The following is a 17,712-nucleotide window of genomic DNA, read 5'->3' as shown; positions in this document are numbered from 1 at the left end:
ATATATTGGATTACAATATCAAGAAAGATTTGTGCAAAAAAGATTTCTTTAAAAGCCCTTTGTTGTGATACCTAGCAAATCAGCATAATAAAAAAAGTTCAGTAGGTACAAGTTTTGAAACATACCACTATGAATTTAATAATACTGTAGAGGCACAATGATGAAACCAAATCCAGGATGAAAAGCTCAACCCTTGGAGTGCCAGATAACTAATACAAAATGAACAAATCACCTCTTTTCACAGTCACACATGCTCATTAGCATAAGATTTTCTATACAGTGGTACAATCAAAGTGTTTCTTTTGAAAATATTATTTAAAGAGAACTTTCAAAGAAAAAATTTGTTTATCTCTTTGCTCTTTTACAAAAAGTGAAGTTTCTGTAATTATTATTTGCAAATGTTACATATTAGGTGTTAGAACTACAGCTATAAAACAATAAACAAACAGTACAGGAAAGCCTGCAATTTTATTGATTAGCACTCTATAGTAATTTCCAATATGCAAAAATGAACTGACACATGAGTGGAATCAATGATTTGTCAATTTCATGATAACCCCACAAAAATAAGAGAAACCTAACCTTCAAAAGAATTAGATCCCTTTTGTCTGAAAAAATGATTTTACAACTAAACTGGCAAAATGTTGTATGTATTAAATCTTTTGGCAACAACATGGATAGGTGCACAGCAGGATATCACATTGCTAATTTATGTCAAACCCATTCATGCAATGTGTAAAAGACCCATACCAGCACACTTACACAAACCAAAAACACATTTACCCACAACCTGAGACATAACTATTTCATACTATGTGAGTAAAGGTTTTACATTTATATGCAGGTAAATCTGCAAAAATATACTTCCCCCACTTTATGGTAACAACTGAAAAACAGATTTTTGACTGTAAAATAGGTGGATCAAAACATGAGTACCATGAATTATATCATGCACCTGTCCCATGTTCAACAGTCCTCTATAAAACACTAATATGGCATGGCTGACTGGGGATTATTGACCAATGATTTTAATCAAGGTATGTGGTCTTCAACTAATTTTACTGGGCAGAAACTACTATTTTCTAATTAGTCTTATAGTCTTACCATAACCTGGACATTTATGCCCCCCAAAATCTAAAGGTACTGTTCTTATACTATGTGCAAGCTATCCACAAAGAACCTAGTCTAGAACATAATTTATCATGCAAAACCCATTTTTCTTCAAGTCACTGTCACGTGACCCCCTATGGTATTATTACTAACACCAGAGAAGGACAGAGGACAGTTAAAAGATTAAACAGCTCTGAGCCTCTAGTCAGCAAGGCCAACGGTCTAGGTGTATAAGTATAAAAAATAATAAGGTGAAAGGCATAACAATTTAATAAACTATATCATGGTATTCAACAATGACCCCAAATTCAATACGATTTCTTTCTCACCAGAGTGTAAGTCATCCACAAACTTAGATAACTGTACATGGCTGAGAACTGACTCTTTTTATACAGAAGCAATTTTCAATTTTCAACCAGTTGCCTTGACCTTTAATCTTTTGACTCAAAAATCAATTCTTTGGACTATATAGTCTAAACTATGCAACTGAAAGGAAGTGTGTGTGTGTGTGTGTGTGTGTGTGTGTGCATGTGTGTGAGTGTGTGTGTGAGAAAGAGATTTGGATTTTCAATGTAGCTTTAACAATTTTTCAGTCAAATCGCTACGATGTCTGTAGTGTGGCAGTTTATGTCCCACCCAGTCACACTATCCTGACACCAGGCCGACCAGTCCTAATACTAACCGCTTAATGCTGAGTACTGAGTGAGGCAGCTGTCAGCACCATTTTTATAAGTCTTTGGTATGACTCGGCCGGCGTTCAAACCCACGACCTCCCGCATCTGAAGCGGACGCTCTAACCACTAGGCCACCGAAGCGGTTGATATGAAGAAGAATTCAACAAACAATTTGTCAAAGTTACAATGTGTAAATTTAGGAGGAGCTTACAGTATTGTAAATTAAATTAAATATAATCCTAAATGTCCTATCACCAGTATAAAATGTTCCAAACGAACTCCAACAATGTACCACAGAGATATAATTCAGAATGTCTTTGAATGAGTCCTTTATAATTCCAGAGTAGTATTTTAGTCCCAAAAAAGTAAATGAGCACTTTGTACTTCCAATGAATAATTTCAAAATATAAGTCTTCTAGAATTATATCTGAACAAAACTATAAACTCTGATCATAGATTCACAAAGACTGATATGAAACAGTAATGAATAATTGTTTATCAAGTCCAATATACCGGTGGCTGAGTGACCTAAAGCGCTTGCCTTTACTGATCAATGCCATCTCATATCTGTCCTTATGGGTTCAAATCTCAGGCTCAACCAATGTGGGTATGTGAGAAAGCTGACAGTAGCTTCCCATGGACCAGTAGTTCTTACTGGGTTTTTTACCAATTCTTCCTCTACCAATTATACTGGTTGCCATGTATAGCCTATCTTGTGCTGAGAAACGGCATTAAAACCTTTAAGAAAACAAAACAAAATATAATGCTATGAACTTCCCTAGATGAGAGTCATTTCTTATTGAAAATTCCATCACAATGTATACAAGTTCACATCCAGAATGTTCAAGTTCATAAACAAGGTTAGGCACTGAACTCAACTTTTAGTGAATATCGTTTACTTCTTAGAATCAGGACAAAAATCAGATAGGCACAACCCTCATGACAACAGTTAGGTACACAATATAAATATGCATAACACAATATTCTTCTTTCTTATCCAAGTGCATGGATATACAAAGTCTGATCCTGGTTTGTGGTTTAGAACTAATGGCCTTGTGCAGAATTCATTTTTTGTTTTCCATTTGTACTGACCTTGACTGTTGACCTTTAGATACCCCACCCTGACTGACTTCTCACTTACCCCAACTGTAAGGTTTCAACAGAATTTGGTAATTGTTACACTGGAGAACTAAAGTTATTGTGCAGACAGAGCATCTGTTTCAGTCACAGTGACCTTGAACTTTGGTTTTTGGACCCCAAAAAGGATTTTCTTTTTTAACCCATGTGCAACCCAGCCTCAAAGTATGGTTCAGGAATTTTATGAAGTAATAATAGTGTGCAGAAAATAGTTTGCTTCTTTCAGTAACTGTGACCTTAACCTTTGAACTTTTGACCCACAAACTGACACAGTTCTTCCTTTTCCTAAGTACAAGATATCTGCAAAGTATTGTTCTGTAGATGCTGGTGAACTCTTGTTAATGTCTGGAAACTCTTTTTCTTCTTTTTGTCTGTGACCTTAACCATCATCTTTTGACTCCAAAATCAATAGGGTTCTAATTTAGTCTATGTGCATGCATACCACAAAGTTTGATTACTGTAGACAGTGGACAGATCAAGTTATTATGCAGAAACCATTTTTGTTCTTTCAATCAGAGTAATCTTGGCCTAATGTCTGGTAAACGTAGATGGTGGACAACTCAATTCATTGTGCAGAAACTTAATTGGTAACAGACAGATGGACAAATTAATTAACATATTTGCATCACAACATTCTACACTCTGCTTTATGGTCAACATATAAAAAGGAAATGAGAAAAAAGTCTATTGAGAATATCAGCACAAATCTTCTGGCTCCAGTCATATCCAGTTTTCTTGTTTAATTGCATAATGAACAAGGAAAATGGGAAAGGAAATGAACAAGGAAAATGGGAAAGGAAAATATTACTTACATACTGTCCTCATTAATGAACTTTTCCAAATCAAAGTCTAGGGCCTCATTGTCAATTCCATACAGGTCTCTACCTGTACAAAAGACAAAACAAATTCTTAAAGGGTCACCAATTTGCATATAAATAGAATAATATCTACTACTGCCCTTGGTCAATGGCTTCTGAATCAAACTCATGTACAAGTTAATTATCATATAATTTTATTTGAAGACCATCTCAGATTCATTGTGTCCTCCCAATTCTATAACTATTTTATCACATCAAATCATAATTTATTTTATAATAAAGGCAGTTTCAAAAAGTTTAACACTAATAAGGCACAATTCTGTGCTGAAAGCTTTTTCCAAATACCAGAAAAGCCCAAGGTCATACTGCCCTGCAAGAGAACTCAAGAAGGGTTTATTAGCTCACCTTGCCATAAGGTCATATGAACTCAACTAACGGCATGGCCTGACATTTGTCCTGAGTCTCATCATACTGTATACTATCTGCCTGACAATGTTTGCCACTTTCAACTTCTCCTAAAACATTAGTCCCTTGATGGAACTGACATCCTAATGGGTGAAATTTTTTCCAAAAGAAATTCAAGACTATTTCTTCCATTTAGCTGTTGAGTGTTGAAATTATCTCTGATATTCTTTAGTGATAACAAGATTTTCAAATTAGCTGTTGTGGTACACATACTGGATGTCAGCTTGGCACCATTTTTATTTAGGACAGAGCAGACATCATGAGTCTTTTGATGAAAACGTGAAAATGATCAACGAGCAGGAGTAGTGGTAATGATTTTAATGAGTAGTCATGGCTGGCATATTGGTTATACAAATGGCATCATTATCATCTACGACCAACTAGGTATCATAAAAAAATCTACTGGTGAAAATCCAATGTTGAAATAACATGTCATTTCAAGAGGTGTAGAGACAACAATATTTTACAAGATATGATTTCCTTTCAAAAGAAATAGCAATAACAAGATTTTTATGATGGCTGCTATGACAGCAATATTGGACATTGGATCTGCAGCATTTTTGTTTAAGACCAACTGGACATCATAAGAAGTCTTATGGTGAAAACCCCAAAGTTAATAAGAATTTCTGTTCCATAAAAGATGTGATAGCAAGGTTTTTAACATGGATGAAATGGTGACTATATTGGGTGTCAGATCACCATCATTTTTATTTAGGACCAAATAGAAATCATAAGAAGTCTTTTAGTGAAAACCTCATTGTGATAGTATGAGCATCCATTCAGGATGAGTAACAAAATGTTGAACTCTGTCAACACTAATATTCCCTGTATTTTTATTTCTTACAACTGTAACTTTGTTACTAATACCAATAAGCCTTGAATTTTTATTTTTCATTTTATTTCATTTCTACAAGAGGAGCACCCAATTCCTGTTTCATTCTATAATGTTCCCTTTTTTCGTATCATTAATTTCTGACCCAAATGATCCCCAGTTACTTCCCCTGCTAATTGCCCATTTCTCTACCAGATATGGTTCAATGGTAGCTACTGTGCATTATACTGAATACCTCAGGCCAGGCATCATCAACCTGTTAGAACTGCCATGCCAGATCTGCTCAAGTGTAGAGTGCTGTGTGCCAAGTCATGCTCATCTTATTAATTTAATTATAATTTTTAGTACATACAATACAAAACTACAACTCATACCATATTGTGCTTTCCCAAAGGGTCTGGCATGCCACTACTGGCATGCATGCCATAGGCTGCAAACAGCTGCCATAGGCAGTATTTGCCAGTCAGGTGTTCATACCTTGCTGAAGACACTTTCACTAATCAGAATACTACATTGTAGTAGTGTATGATAACCATCCCTCCATCTCTCATGCATGCATATTGCGAAATTTGTGTTTTGCAAATTATGATCATGTCTGAGTCTTGAGCAGTTTATAATAATGTTGGATTTTTAAAAGTTACACAGGGGCTGAACTATAACCCTTCAAGTCAAACAGTGAAATCATTCCTGTTGTGTGGGGCTAAACTATAATCCTTCAAGTCAAACCATGAAATCAGTCCTACTGTACGGGGCCAAACTATAATCCATTAAGTCAAACAGTGAAATCAGTCCTACTGTATGGGGCCTAACTATAATCCTTCAAGTCAAACAGTGAAATGAGTACTATTTATTGTATGGGGCCAAACTATCACCCATTAAGTCAAACAGCAAAATTAGTTCCTACTTTTTGTGGCTGAACTATAACCCATTAAGTCAAACAGCAAAATGAATCACACTTGACAATATACATACCTGTGGCATTAGGCAAATAAATATAATTGTGTTTCTGGTCAGCAGACCAAACTATTTATATGTGTGTGTGTGTGTGTGTGTGTGTGTGTGTGTGTGTGTGTGTGGATGGATGGATGGATGGATTCATGCATGCATACATACATTGTATGTATGTACTTATATACATATGTATGGTTTCAACCATAAAAATAAACAAAACCTACTCATTTCATTCATTGATTTATGCATTGGAAAGTGGAGTCAGATTCATTTGGGTGACTAGATTTGTATATTTGCTTGATAAGATTAACATTTTGGTCAAAAATCAAAGTCTAAAAAGCAAAAAACTGCATACAATATGGAAGTATTAAAGCTTCTATCACCACAACGAGATTTTTCTATACCATATATGGACAAGACATCATTTAACATCAACAAAAGTTACTGACTGCAATGTGTTGAAATGAATATGCAGTCAAAATGACCTATTTACATACTTAAGTTGTTATATTGCGGCAACATGCCATCTTAAGAAAACATACATCAGTTTGTCATCATCTCTACATATTCATGTCAACACTTCACAATCTGTAACTCATTTTGTTGATATGTCAGACATCATCTTAATCAGCAGTATAGAAATATCTTGTTTAAGATAATGGCAATACTGACCAATAGCCTGAAAATCTAATCAGGTCATCTTAATTTACTTTAATTACTCACATATAAGTCAGATCCAACTGCAAACTGCAGAAAACCAAATCTGAAGTCATATTATGCACCAACCAGTATGGGTCTAAGCAGCTTGTTTGGATTGATTAGTAGAACAAACAACATAGACACTAGACACATAATCTGCTGGTAGATTAAGGTCTATGTTATTTACAGCTGGACCCAACTTATAAGCATGTACTGTATATACAATACGGTATATCTCAATATCTACTCCAGAAACTTCAAAAAGTTTTTAAAAAACCTGCTGCTCAGATCATCCTGAGAGTACCACGATCAGAGCACACCTCCCCCCTTGCTCTGTACCCTGCACTGGCTATCCATTCAATCCAGAATCAAACACAAAATTTGTTCTCTGTGCTACGTTTCACTCCAGTCCAACATACCTATCCATTCTCACCCATGTGTACACACCAGCAAGATACTTATGCTCCTCTTCTGACAATCCTATACTCATTATTCCTTCTATGAAAATGAAGTCATATGGACAACGTTCTTTTGCATACCAGGGCCTAACAATGTGGAACAAATTGCCCACTGAACTTAGACACTAAAATACAGTAATCTCATTCAAGAGCGCTCTTAAACTCACCAATTTCGACTGCGAGAAACCACTCCGGTGGCCTAGTGGTTAGAGCGTCCGCCTCGGATGCAGGAGGTTGTGGGTTCGATCCCTGGCCAAGTCATACCAAAGACTTACAAAAAATGGTACTAACAGCTGCCTCGCTTGGCGCTCAGCATTAAGAGGTTAGTGTTAGTACTGGTTGGCCTGGTGTCAGGATAATGTGACTGAGTGGGACATCATGCTACATGTCTGCGGCATGATGCTCCAGTGTTAGACATCACTATAAACTGTCACACTCATGCACACATCGTAGTGATATGACCAATTTTTTTTAAAGCTACGTTAAAAATCCGAACCACACACACTCAACTGCGAGAACAAACTTAAAGACCTAATAATGTTTCCTACCTTAAATATTTTCAGCTTGTTTTATGTTTTCCGATTTCATGGTGTCTGTTTTTTGTAATCATCTCATTATACATGTTTTTTATGTTTTAGGTGTTGTCTAACGTAAAAGCACTTAGAGATTCTAAAGATTAGGTTCTATACAAAGTCATTATTATTATTATTATTATTATTATTATTAAAGAGTATATAAATGTGCCATCCACATTTTATTAAGTGGTTATAGTGCAATCTTGCCAACAAGTTTCTTGGAACAGATGGATGTACAATTAGCCAAATCAAGATCCCTGTTCTGCAAGCACTGGGAGCACACAAAACTGATTTATTGTAGTCCAAGAGTTTCATATGAAAAGGAGAGACAAGTCATTTCTGCTCCCAAATTTTAGTAGAGGTACAATATCTAAAACTCATTAACCATAAGTAATTGCTTGTCTGAAGAGTGTAAATCAAAACAAGATTTGTTCAAATCCAATGACAACAACACTTTAGAGGAGTGGAAAGTAGATAAAGTCTCAATGACTGCTTGAGAGCTTCAGAACAACTGGACAAGGTCCTTGTCACTAAATGATCATTAATTACTCTGCAAATTATCAGCTCCGATTTCCTCCAAGAGCATTAAAGACTGATATACATGCCATATATAACTTACGTGGGTTGGAAATTTATTGTCTTGTGTACACTATATGAAAAAAATTGTTAGGTGTATAAAGCTGCAAACTAAAATTGTTATCATGTGTCTTTGCAAATCAGTGATGCCCCTGCTTGTTCTATGACCTGTATAATAGATTTAATATGCTCTTTCAATTGGAATTAAAGAAGTCGAATAGAAACAACCTGTTTGTCTGCTGTACAGTGCAATGCTTCCTGTGTTGATGTTCCAGTCAAGGAGATCTTGTATGTTGTAAAAAAACTGCAGTTCATACTGAACCATTTTTGAGGATTTTATCCTGCTTTGCATTTGTCTTTGTTTATGAGGATTTTACCGTTTTGCAATTTCTTTTTGAACATTTAACCATTTTGCATTTATCTTTGTTTTGCATGCCTTTTTGAGGATTTTGCAACATCTTACCTTTTGTCTCATGGTACATATTTACAAAGGATTTGCCTCCTCAAACATTATATTAAAGTCTAGGCCTTCACCAGCATTTTATATGCAAACAAAGCAGACCAAAGACCTGCTAGCAGACCAGGGTCAGACTGTGTTGCTAATTATAATTATACTTTCAAGATCCTGATCTGCCAGTGAATTTAACAACCACAGACACGTATCTGCTTGCCAAGAAATACTTTAGTTCTGTTAGATCATGAAGGCATATTATTGTCTTTGTGTTGAACTCTTCCTGTACTAATACCGATTCACAGACTATATGTTCTCCCAAGGGGCACCTCATACCATATATCTGCATACATGTTGGATCCAAATGACCCAGATCTTCTATAATATACTCTGTTGGCAAATATGGGTCTATGCAGTTTGTTAGGACTAATCAGCAGAACAAAAACAAACACCCTGTTCTGCCAGCAACTTAGCCCCCCCCCCCCCATGTTTCTGGTCAGCTTACTGTACCTGTTTTTCATTTACAACCCTGGCACATTCTCATCCCCCCATGGCAAATTTTTTTGATATAAACATTTCTTTTTAAATTCGCAAAATTGGTTTGTGCATCTAACTGAGCCAGTTTTGCCCAGTACAAGATGTACTTAGCAATTTATATATACTAATCATTATAACATATAAAATGTTATACTTTAAAAGGACCATTCTGGTGTCCTAGTGGTTAGAAAGTCTGCCTCGGATGTGGGATGTCGTGGGTTTAAAGCCAGGCTAAGTCATGCCAAAGACTTATAACAATGGTATTAACAGGTGCCTTGCTTGGTGCTCAGCATTAACAGGTTAGTGTTAGGACTGGTTCGCCTGGTGTCAGGATAATGTGACTTGGTAGGACATCATGCTACGTATCTGCAGCATGATGCCCCAGTGCTAGACATCACTATAAACTGCCATGCTGCAGACATCACAGCTATATGACTGAAAAATTGTCAAAGCTACATTAAAAATCACACACACACACATTTTTTTTATAAATACCTACCCACATATTCTATTTTTAAAACCAGTGCAATAGTAAACACGTATTTTTTTGCAGTATGCAACAGCAGATCAGGATCTACATGGTTTGGACCCCACTTATACACAAGTTTAGATTCTGGTATAAAAGAGGGATGGGCTTATAATAGGAAGTGATTTGCTTGTAGGCTTTAAAACCATTTTTCAGCACAAAATAGGCTATACATGGCAGCTAGTATTAATGGTGGAGGAAGAATCCAGGAAAATCCCCAGAAAGAACCACCAACCCACAAGAAGCTACTGGCAAACTTTCTCACATACCCACATTGTCTGCATCTGAGACTCTAACCCATGCAGGCAGAGGTGAGATGGCAGTGATCCATAACGGACAGTGCTTTAGACCACTCAGCCACTCTGGGCCCCATATAATAATCATGCTATGGTATATAGTATATACAGCAATTATTCATTAAAGCACTGAGTATAGTGCTTTAAAGTGAAACCACCTTATAATGAAGAATATATCAAGCATCTTACATGAGCATTTATTTAAAATGAACTTAATGAAAAGTTTCATAACTTTCATTTGGAATTTGCATAAATGTCAGATTTAATTAATCGCACAATTTTATTTTACCAAACCACAATGGTGCAGCGAAATGACTTTGAAATACATTTGGAATGCCTCAGTTGTTATGCCTTCCTTGTGCATGATATTATGACATCTTTACATGATTATGACATATATGTTTCTACAAATGTTACATATCTGAAAATTATGATATGGGCATTTTAACATAAATAATACAGTAGGCATTTGATAAAATTGTACTCCTACATGTATAAAATAAAATGGGATCCATGAACATAACAACCTTACAAAAGGGATCATGTTATAATGAAGGGAGTGCTGTATATGTTAAGAACTGTGCTTATTCCATATTCATCCATTGATAAGCCCACATTTGATGACAAGTCCAGGCCAATTTGTACAAAGTCCTGGTGAACACATGTACTTTAATTATTAAGTCCCCACTCTTCTTTCTGGCAAATTGATTTATCTGGCTACCTTGTCTTTTCAGGTGAGAAATAATGTACATGTCCCAGTAAGCTCGAAATCTCCAGTAATGCTGCTTTTCCACACAGAACTACAGTGAAATCTATTTTGGCAGAAGCCTCAATATAAAGGACACCTGCTAATAATTACATTTTCAAACAAATGTATTATTCTCTAATTACTTTCACCTCCTCAATATATTTCTGCCACTCTTATTGCACAGTTTAAGTTACATGATTCCATTAAATTTGTCAAAACTTACTTCATCATTGCTTCTTATTTTACTTTGGCTTAAAAATCACTACTTGATTTTTTTCCATACTTTATTTTGGTTCTTGGTTTTTAAAAAAACAAGTGTAATGAGATTTCACATTTTTGTCTTTGAATGCATAATCAGGAGAGAGATCATCCCTCAGTGTAAAGATTTCTCACTTAAAACAAGGGTCACTTTCATGGCTTTCAAGAACAGTGTTCTTAATGAGAAGCACTGAAATAGCACAAAAATAAATTAACCTCTCGTTTTGCCCTTTCTGGAAGCTGGCTGCCAATTAGTGTACAAGCTTGGCTGTATGTTTAACAGCAAAATCATGACCTCATGGCAAAAAATATACATGCATGATTTGTAGAAGAGAGACCAGGATGTTTGCAATTGTCAAAGTACAAGAGCAAACAAAAGAAAGTAATGGATATCAACTTGGAAACCTGAGCCTGTGTAAAGAAGGCAATGATGAAACAAACAAGTACTTGCAGCATTACAAATTACAATTACTCCATAGGAATTTGAATGTGTAAAACTATTCTACCTCAGAAACAAACACTAGAAAGGTTAAAATAACTCGCTTTCTCATATGGGCTTGTAAGTCCTCTAAGTGAAATGTTCTCACATTGGACTAAGATTTGACCATGTGATCTACATCCTAAGGTCAGAGGTAATTCTTTTCAATGAATATTGATTTAAATGATAGACAGCTCTTACATATTGATTTAAAATTACACAGACCTAATATTCAACAAAGTCATTTAATTAAGAGATGTTAACATTTTGATGAAATGTGGGCCTTTTTTTCCAAATGATTGAGCAAACTTAGGTTAGGATCCAAGAAAGCCATCTTTGAACACAGCATGATTTTAATTGACATGAAAAGCCATATTTAATCCCAAATTACAGTAGGAAAGACATCAAATAATTATCAATCCGACCATAGCTATTTATTATCCATGCTTTATGACATGTGCAGACAACTCTATAATAAGAAATTAACTGGAAACATATGTAAACTGCATTGGGACATATGTTTAAGTTATACCTACGATTTGCTGAGCCGAAAGTTTCAGTATAATCCTTTCTTCCATATCATTTGAATTAAAGATGGAATATTTGCTTGCATATAGTGAATAATGGATATATTTCATTTCAATGGTGAACAAAACTATGAAAATACTGGGGGGTTTTACAACCAAGAAGATGAAATATATCCATTATTCATTCAGAGCAAACATAATTTCTTTTTTATTTTAAACTTAAATATGGCAGCTACCAAGATGTATAATAGACTGAAGTAGCAGATTTCTTAATGTATCCAGCTCAATAATGTCAGTAGTTTACCATTTATGTTTTGCTTTGTTTTGCTTACTTTTCTTTGCACAGAAAATATGAGCTGGAACACAAGCCTCCTTCCTAATTCAAACAGGATCCTTTTAATAAGAGGATCCTTTTAATAAGCAACATTGTCCTGATTATGACTGTTACACTGGGCTCCTATTAAAGAAGACCAAAATTTATGGTGGCTGGACAAATGTCAAATCTTGCACTCGGACTAGCCAATGAAATAAAGCCATTCACTGCTTAGCTACAAACACTAAAAGATACTAGTGCTGTGAAAGTACATGTCTTTAGCAAATATAGCTGTAACATAGTCCTCACGCTTATCCCATATTTTCCATACCAGGAACATTTGAAATGACTTAAATATCTTAACTAGATGCATCTTCACTAGCCATGGTTATGGTATGTTAACCTATCTACATGTTGGTGAATCGATATGATATTTCAGTGCTTTAAGTCTATGATTTTCACTGGATTCAATGGCAAGCCACTGCATCCAATCAAAATCAATTTGTTTAAATCTGAACAATGTTACTACATGATCAAGACAAGGAGAGCACATGACTGGAATGGACTCATAAATAAGCAATGTTCCACTGCCAATCTGCGTTTGCACAATTATGTCCTTTCCCTCAAATACACATGTGATGGCTTTTTTCTGGTATAGTCATACTTTCAATGTTAAACTTAAAATGTATCATTCTGAAGTTATTTGCCTCCACCATTATCAGCATATGTACAATACAGCGCTGTTACACACTAGTGGTAAGTTGGCATTATAAACTAAGGGAGGCAACTCACAAAAACCAACAGATAACACTAGGACAAAGCAATAAAATATCTGACCAATCAGGAAGTTATAGGCAAGTTAACACACTGGACCCTTGGCTTGCGAAGATGAATTAGGTGCAACAAGGATATTTGTATTTTACTACTTTTTTCTACTCTCCCACATCCTGCCTGGCTCATTATTCACTTTTCATCCAAACCATCATGTAAAAATGTTGAACATATTGTCTGTATTGATTTTTGTGATTTTCTCTCTGAGTTGCCACCTTGTGTTATCCTTTCATCAACCCTCCCAGTTTAAGAACTTAAAGAACCTGAGGCAGACATAACTGGCCAGCACAAGGTCAAATATAAAAAAACAACTGCTCCGAATGGTTAAATTTTAAAACAAAAAAGTGCATTTTGTGATTCACAGAACAAGTGCTTACTTTCACTATTTGTATATAATGTACTTGTATAATATTTCACTTTGATTAATATCGCACAAATATGAATTGCCAAAGACCTACAAGCTAAGGCCATACTACCAAAAACAGATAGCAAAACATGTCTCTGAATTATATACCCCTAATTACAGATAATGGATGCATCAAGCGATGGCAAATAGGTCAGAAATATAGATGCATTTAGCCTTGTTTAATACAGAAAGCTCTGATGGAATTGTTTATTTTAAAAACCTACCAGTTCCACTCAAGCTACTAACAAATCTCACTTTGATGTTGAGAATTAAAATGTCAAATAAAATTATCAGGATTAACTTCCGAGATTTTGATAAAATTAATGTTTATAGTTTTTACCAATTCAAATTTTATTATTATGAACAGCTTTTAATATGTTTGTGCCATTAATAATGTTTTCATGCTATCATGCTTTTGAATTGAATGAACTCAACAATGACAATGTATGCAAATCATTTATTGTAGTGACTCTTCACATGAAGGTTGATGAAATTAACAATTATTCATTTATAACTTCATATGTACAGTATTCACTCATCGTAACACTGTCGATGGAGGCCAGACAACTGACTGACTTTTTGGCAAGGTTACCTTGTATTAAGGTATTTGTTACAAAATATTTCTATTAATAATTAAATGGGATCCATGACAAATTCACTCTGTAAATGAGACTACCTTTCATTGAGGCATCTTAGAGCGAGGCAAGAACTTTACTATTAAAAGAGTATATATATATATATATATATATATATATATATATATATATATATATATATATATGGTCCTTTTATAAAATATGTAGATAATTACTGTGCTATACTTTTGAAATATCATTTTCTTGTTTAGCTATCAACAAGATCATCAATTTTGCCACGAAATTAAAATGTAATGTAATAGATCTTAGTTAATTGATTGACTGACAATTAAAGCATAATTTATTTTAAATCTGGGTGTACTTCATCCCTAAATTTGCAAAAGTCATTGAAGCAGTAATTAAATATATTCTGAGACTTACTGATAGATGACTATTGTAGATCGTACAGAATGTAAGTATTTAGTCTTCTACCAAGTTGCACTCTGCACATACAAGTCATAATGTGCCTGAAGATCTGGGTCTATGCACTTTGTTATGAGTAATCAACTAAACAAACAACATAGGCCCTGAACTACCAAAACATTATGTTACAGCAGATCAGGGGCTATGTCATCTGCAGTTGGAATTGACTTGTAAGCATGTATAGATGGTAGCACTATACAGAAGTTCACATGGATTATTATTTATATTATAATCTGTCTACCGTAATCATCTGTGTTTATTTAAATATTTTCTCACTTTTTAATTATGTTTCATTACTCCACATTGAATAACTACTGAACTCAAAATAAAACTGTAGGGAAAATTCTGAAAAAAACTGGAAAAGGAAAGGGACACAATTAAAAAATATTTGCTTAAAATTCTCTAAATACTTTTAACAGTATTTCATCTACTTATTGTGCTGTATCAATATTACTACTAGGTGTCAAATTTATCCCTTGGGATTCCTGCAGTTATAAAGCTATTCGCTGTACTAGTAGGTGTCGAATTTATCCCTTGAGAGTCCTGAAGTAAATACAGCTATAGACTGTAATACTAATTATTACATAAAACCTCATCATTTATCATCCATCACAACACATACTACATTATTGTTGTTTGTTGTCATGGTTGTTGCTGCTCCATCAACTTAAAAATAAAACTGACATTAAAATAATTAATGGAAATAAGTGAAACTATAATAATACAAAATAATCTAAGAGAAAACCACGTCAACTTGTCACGTCTGCTGACTAATGACACAAGTAAAGTACATATTTTTGGGAATGAAAAAGGATTCTCACCAAGTACAAAAATTTGGATCAGCAAAATTGTAACAGTTTCGAAATTTAGGATAAAGCGTATCATTTCATGTCAGTTTATTCAAATATAAAAGGCGTGTATGTGTGTCTGCATAAACGCTCGCATTTGTGTATTCTCGTATTGGACGATTCAACTATTTTTTATTTAGATACACAACACCGCCTCCAAACGACATAATTGCCTTGGAACTTATGTTTATATACTTACTCAAAACCTCGTGAAGCGCTTGTTCCTCGGCCACAACAGCCATAAGTTTCGGGTTTTCGGCGTTTTCTTAATTTTATAAATCCATGCGAACCTATTTGTCACAGATTAAATTTTACTTAACTTCACTATTATTGACGTTCACACTGAACTATACTTCGCCCCCTGACGTCACGCCATGTGATTGGCTATTCCATTCACCTCCCATAAGGTATCATACCCACGACATATGTTAATGGATAAAGCTCGACTACCAACAATGAAAAGGTTCTCTTCTTTACTCACCTGTGCACTGATTTCGCCAGAAATTATCGGTGTGTAATTTCGTTTTGCATGATTCATATTTTGCCGGAACTAGGTTATGGTTTATGGGGTGCAGTTGATCTATTATTTGATCTAGATTTATTAAAAATGTCGAACATTTTATTTTAGATATAAAACGGAATGTATGTATGTATGTATGTATGTACGTCCGTACGTACGTTCGTATGTAATGTAATATAATATAATATAATATAATATAATATAATATAATAGAACTAGTGTCGTTGTGTGCTTATGGAAAGGGCACTGCATGCTTAGGCACGATATAACCTTCAGTGTGACGCTGCGCCATTAAAAAAAAAAGGCAGTGGCTGCGCAATATGAGGGTCTAGACGTCGTAAGCTTTTTCAAGCTTAAATTTTCGTAGTATGTAACTTCGTAACTTGGTTTAGCGGTTAGAGAGTCTGCCCTGGTTGCGGGAGGTCGCGGGTTCAAACCCGGGCAGTAATGCCAAAGACTTATAAAAATTGTACTAACAGCTGCTTTTCTAGGGTCTCAGCATTAAGGGGTTAGTGTTAGGACTGGGCGGTCTGGTGTCAGGATAATGTGACTTGGTGGGATATCATGCTACATGTCTGCGACACGATGCCCCAATATATCATTGGCCTGCTGATACACGTGTTATCATTGTTGCAGAACTTTGTCTTTTCGAGAGCATCGGTTAAATGAAAATGTTGACGTGGATGCTTTTTAATATTGAATCAAAAATTCATGTTTTCCATCTAAATACCAATATCACTTTTGCACAGGTGGTATACATTTTGCTTCCCTGGCAGTCAATGTGGAAACTATTTTTTATTATCATTTATAAACTTTCACGCCCAAATTGAAATAAAATTTTAGCCTATAAAGTTTAATCGCCTGTGTTATGATCCGATATTAAAATCATTCATGTGAGTGTGCATGTCTTATGATAGTTTTTATACCTGTGTTTTAGGTTCATCCTTCAATCAGCTGAGGTCAATTAATCCTTCAAAGCAGATACATGGAAAGCATATGTACATGGCCAGACATAATTGGGTTTTCACTGCAAATAATTTGTTTGTTTTTTTTTACAGTAACCAACTTTTATACTAAATACACAGACTATAATGTACCTGCATGGCGGGGGGAACGGGGTGTGGGGATAAGTGTTAAACAAATAACATTTTTGTAATAAAAAAAAATTCGTCCAACAACTATTATAATGTAAACGGACAATAACATGCCTGCATGGACATAAACACAGACACGATTAAGACCGCAGGCATGTTCCAGTTTACTGAATATACGTAACGGAAAAAAGAGCGCATTCCAATACAAGAAACGCTAGTAACGCATTTTGAAAATAGGTCATCTTTTTTTTCTTCTCATTATTCTCTGACTGTATGGAATTAAAATCTATCAAGCGGTATGGAGTGGTATTGGGGGTTGGTTTGGTGCTTTGCGGCACAGCAACACAAGTAGACAAGTAGGTTAGTTTTAGTGCGGAGGCAACTGCAGTGCCTTGCCTCGGGGCACACCTTTGAAGCTAACCAGGCTGGTCCGATTGTAGTATTCGAACCCTCACCCGTAAGGTCGGGAGTCCGGCATGCTAACCACTGGATCTCCCTCAAGCGGTATGGTTTCATATGAAAAAAG

The 17,712-nt window shown here is 35.2% G+C and overlaps 1 protein-coding gene across 5 annotated transcripts in view; it reads right to left on the bottom strand.

Annotated features, from left to right (window-relative positions):
• LOC149785220 (uncharacterized) overlaps positions 1–16,032 on the bottom strand; it is a 187,261-nt gene extending 171,229 nt beyond the window's left edge. For 2 of the 5 annotated variants that reach the window (XM_089979034.1, XM_089979039.1), the window contains exons 1-2: positions 15,772–16,032; positions 3,734–3,806 (exon numbers count right to left, since the gene is read on the bottom strand). In XM_089979034.1, coding sequence (XP_089835160.1) covers positions 3,734–3,806; positions 15,772–15,814 — 116 coding nt within the window. In that variant the 5' untranslated portion in view covers positions 15,815–16,032. The remainder of the gene's footprint in view (positions 1–3,733; positions 3,807–15,771) is intronic. The other 3 variants (XM_089979036.1, XM_089979041.1, XM_089979035.1) reach the window with 2 other exon arrangements.
• Positions 16,033–17,712: the final 1,680 nt, after the last annotated feature.

Source organism: Sinohyriopsis cumingii, chromosome 13 (genome assembly GCF_028554795.1).
Source record: "Sinohyriopsis cumingii isolate HCF-2022 chromosome 13, ASM2855479v2, whole genome shotgun sequence".
Lineage (NCBI taxonomy): Eukaryota > Metazoa > Mollusca > Bivalvia > Unionida > Unionidae > Sinohyriopsis > Sinohyriopsis cumingii.
Note: the sequence above shows the minus strand (reverse complement) of the source record. Positions and strands in the feature narration are given on the sequence as shown.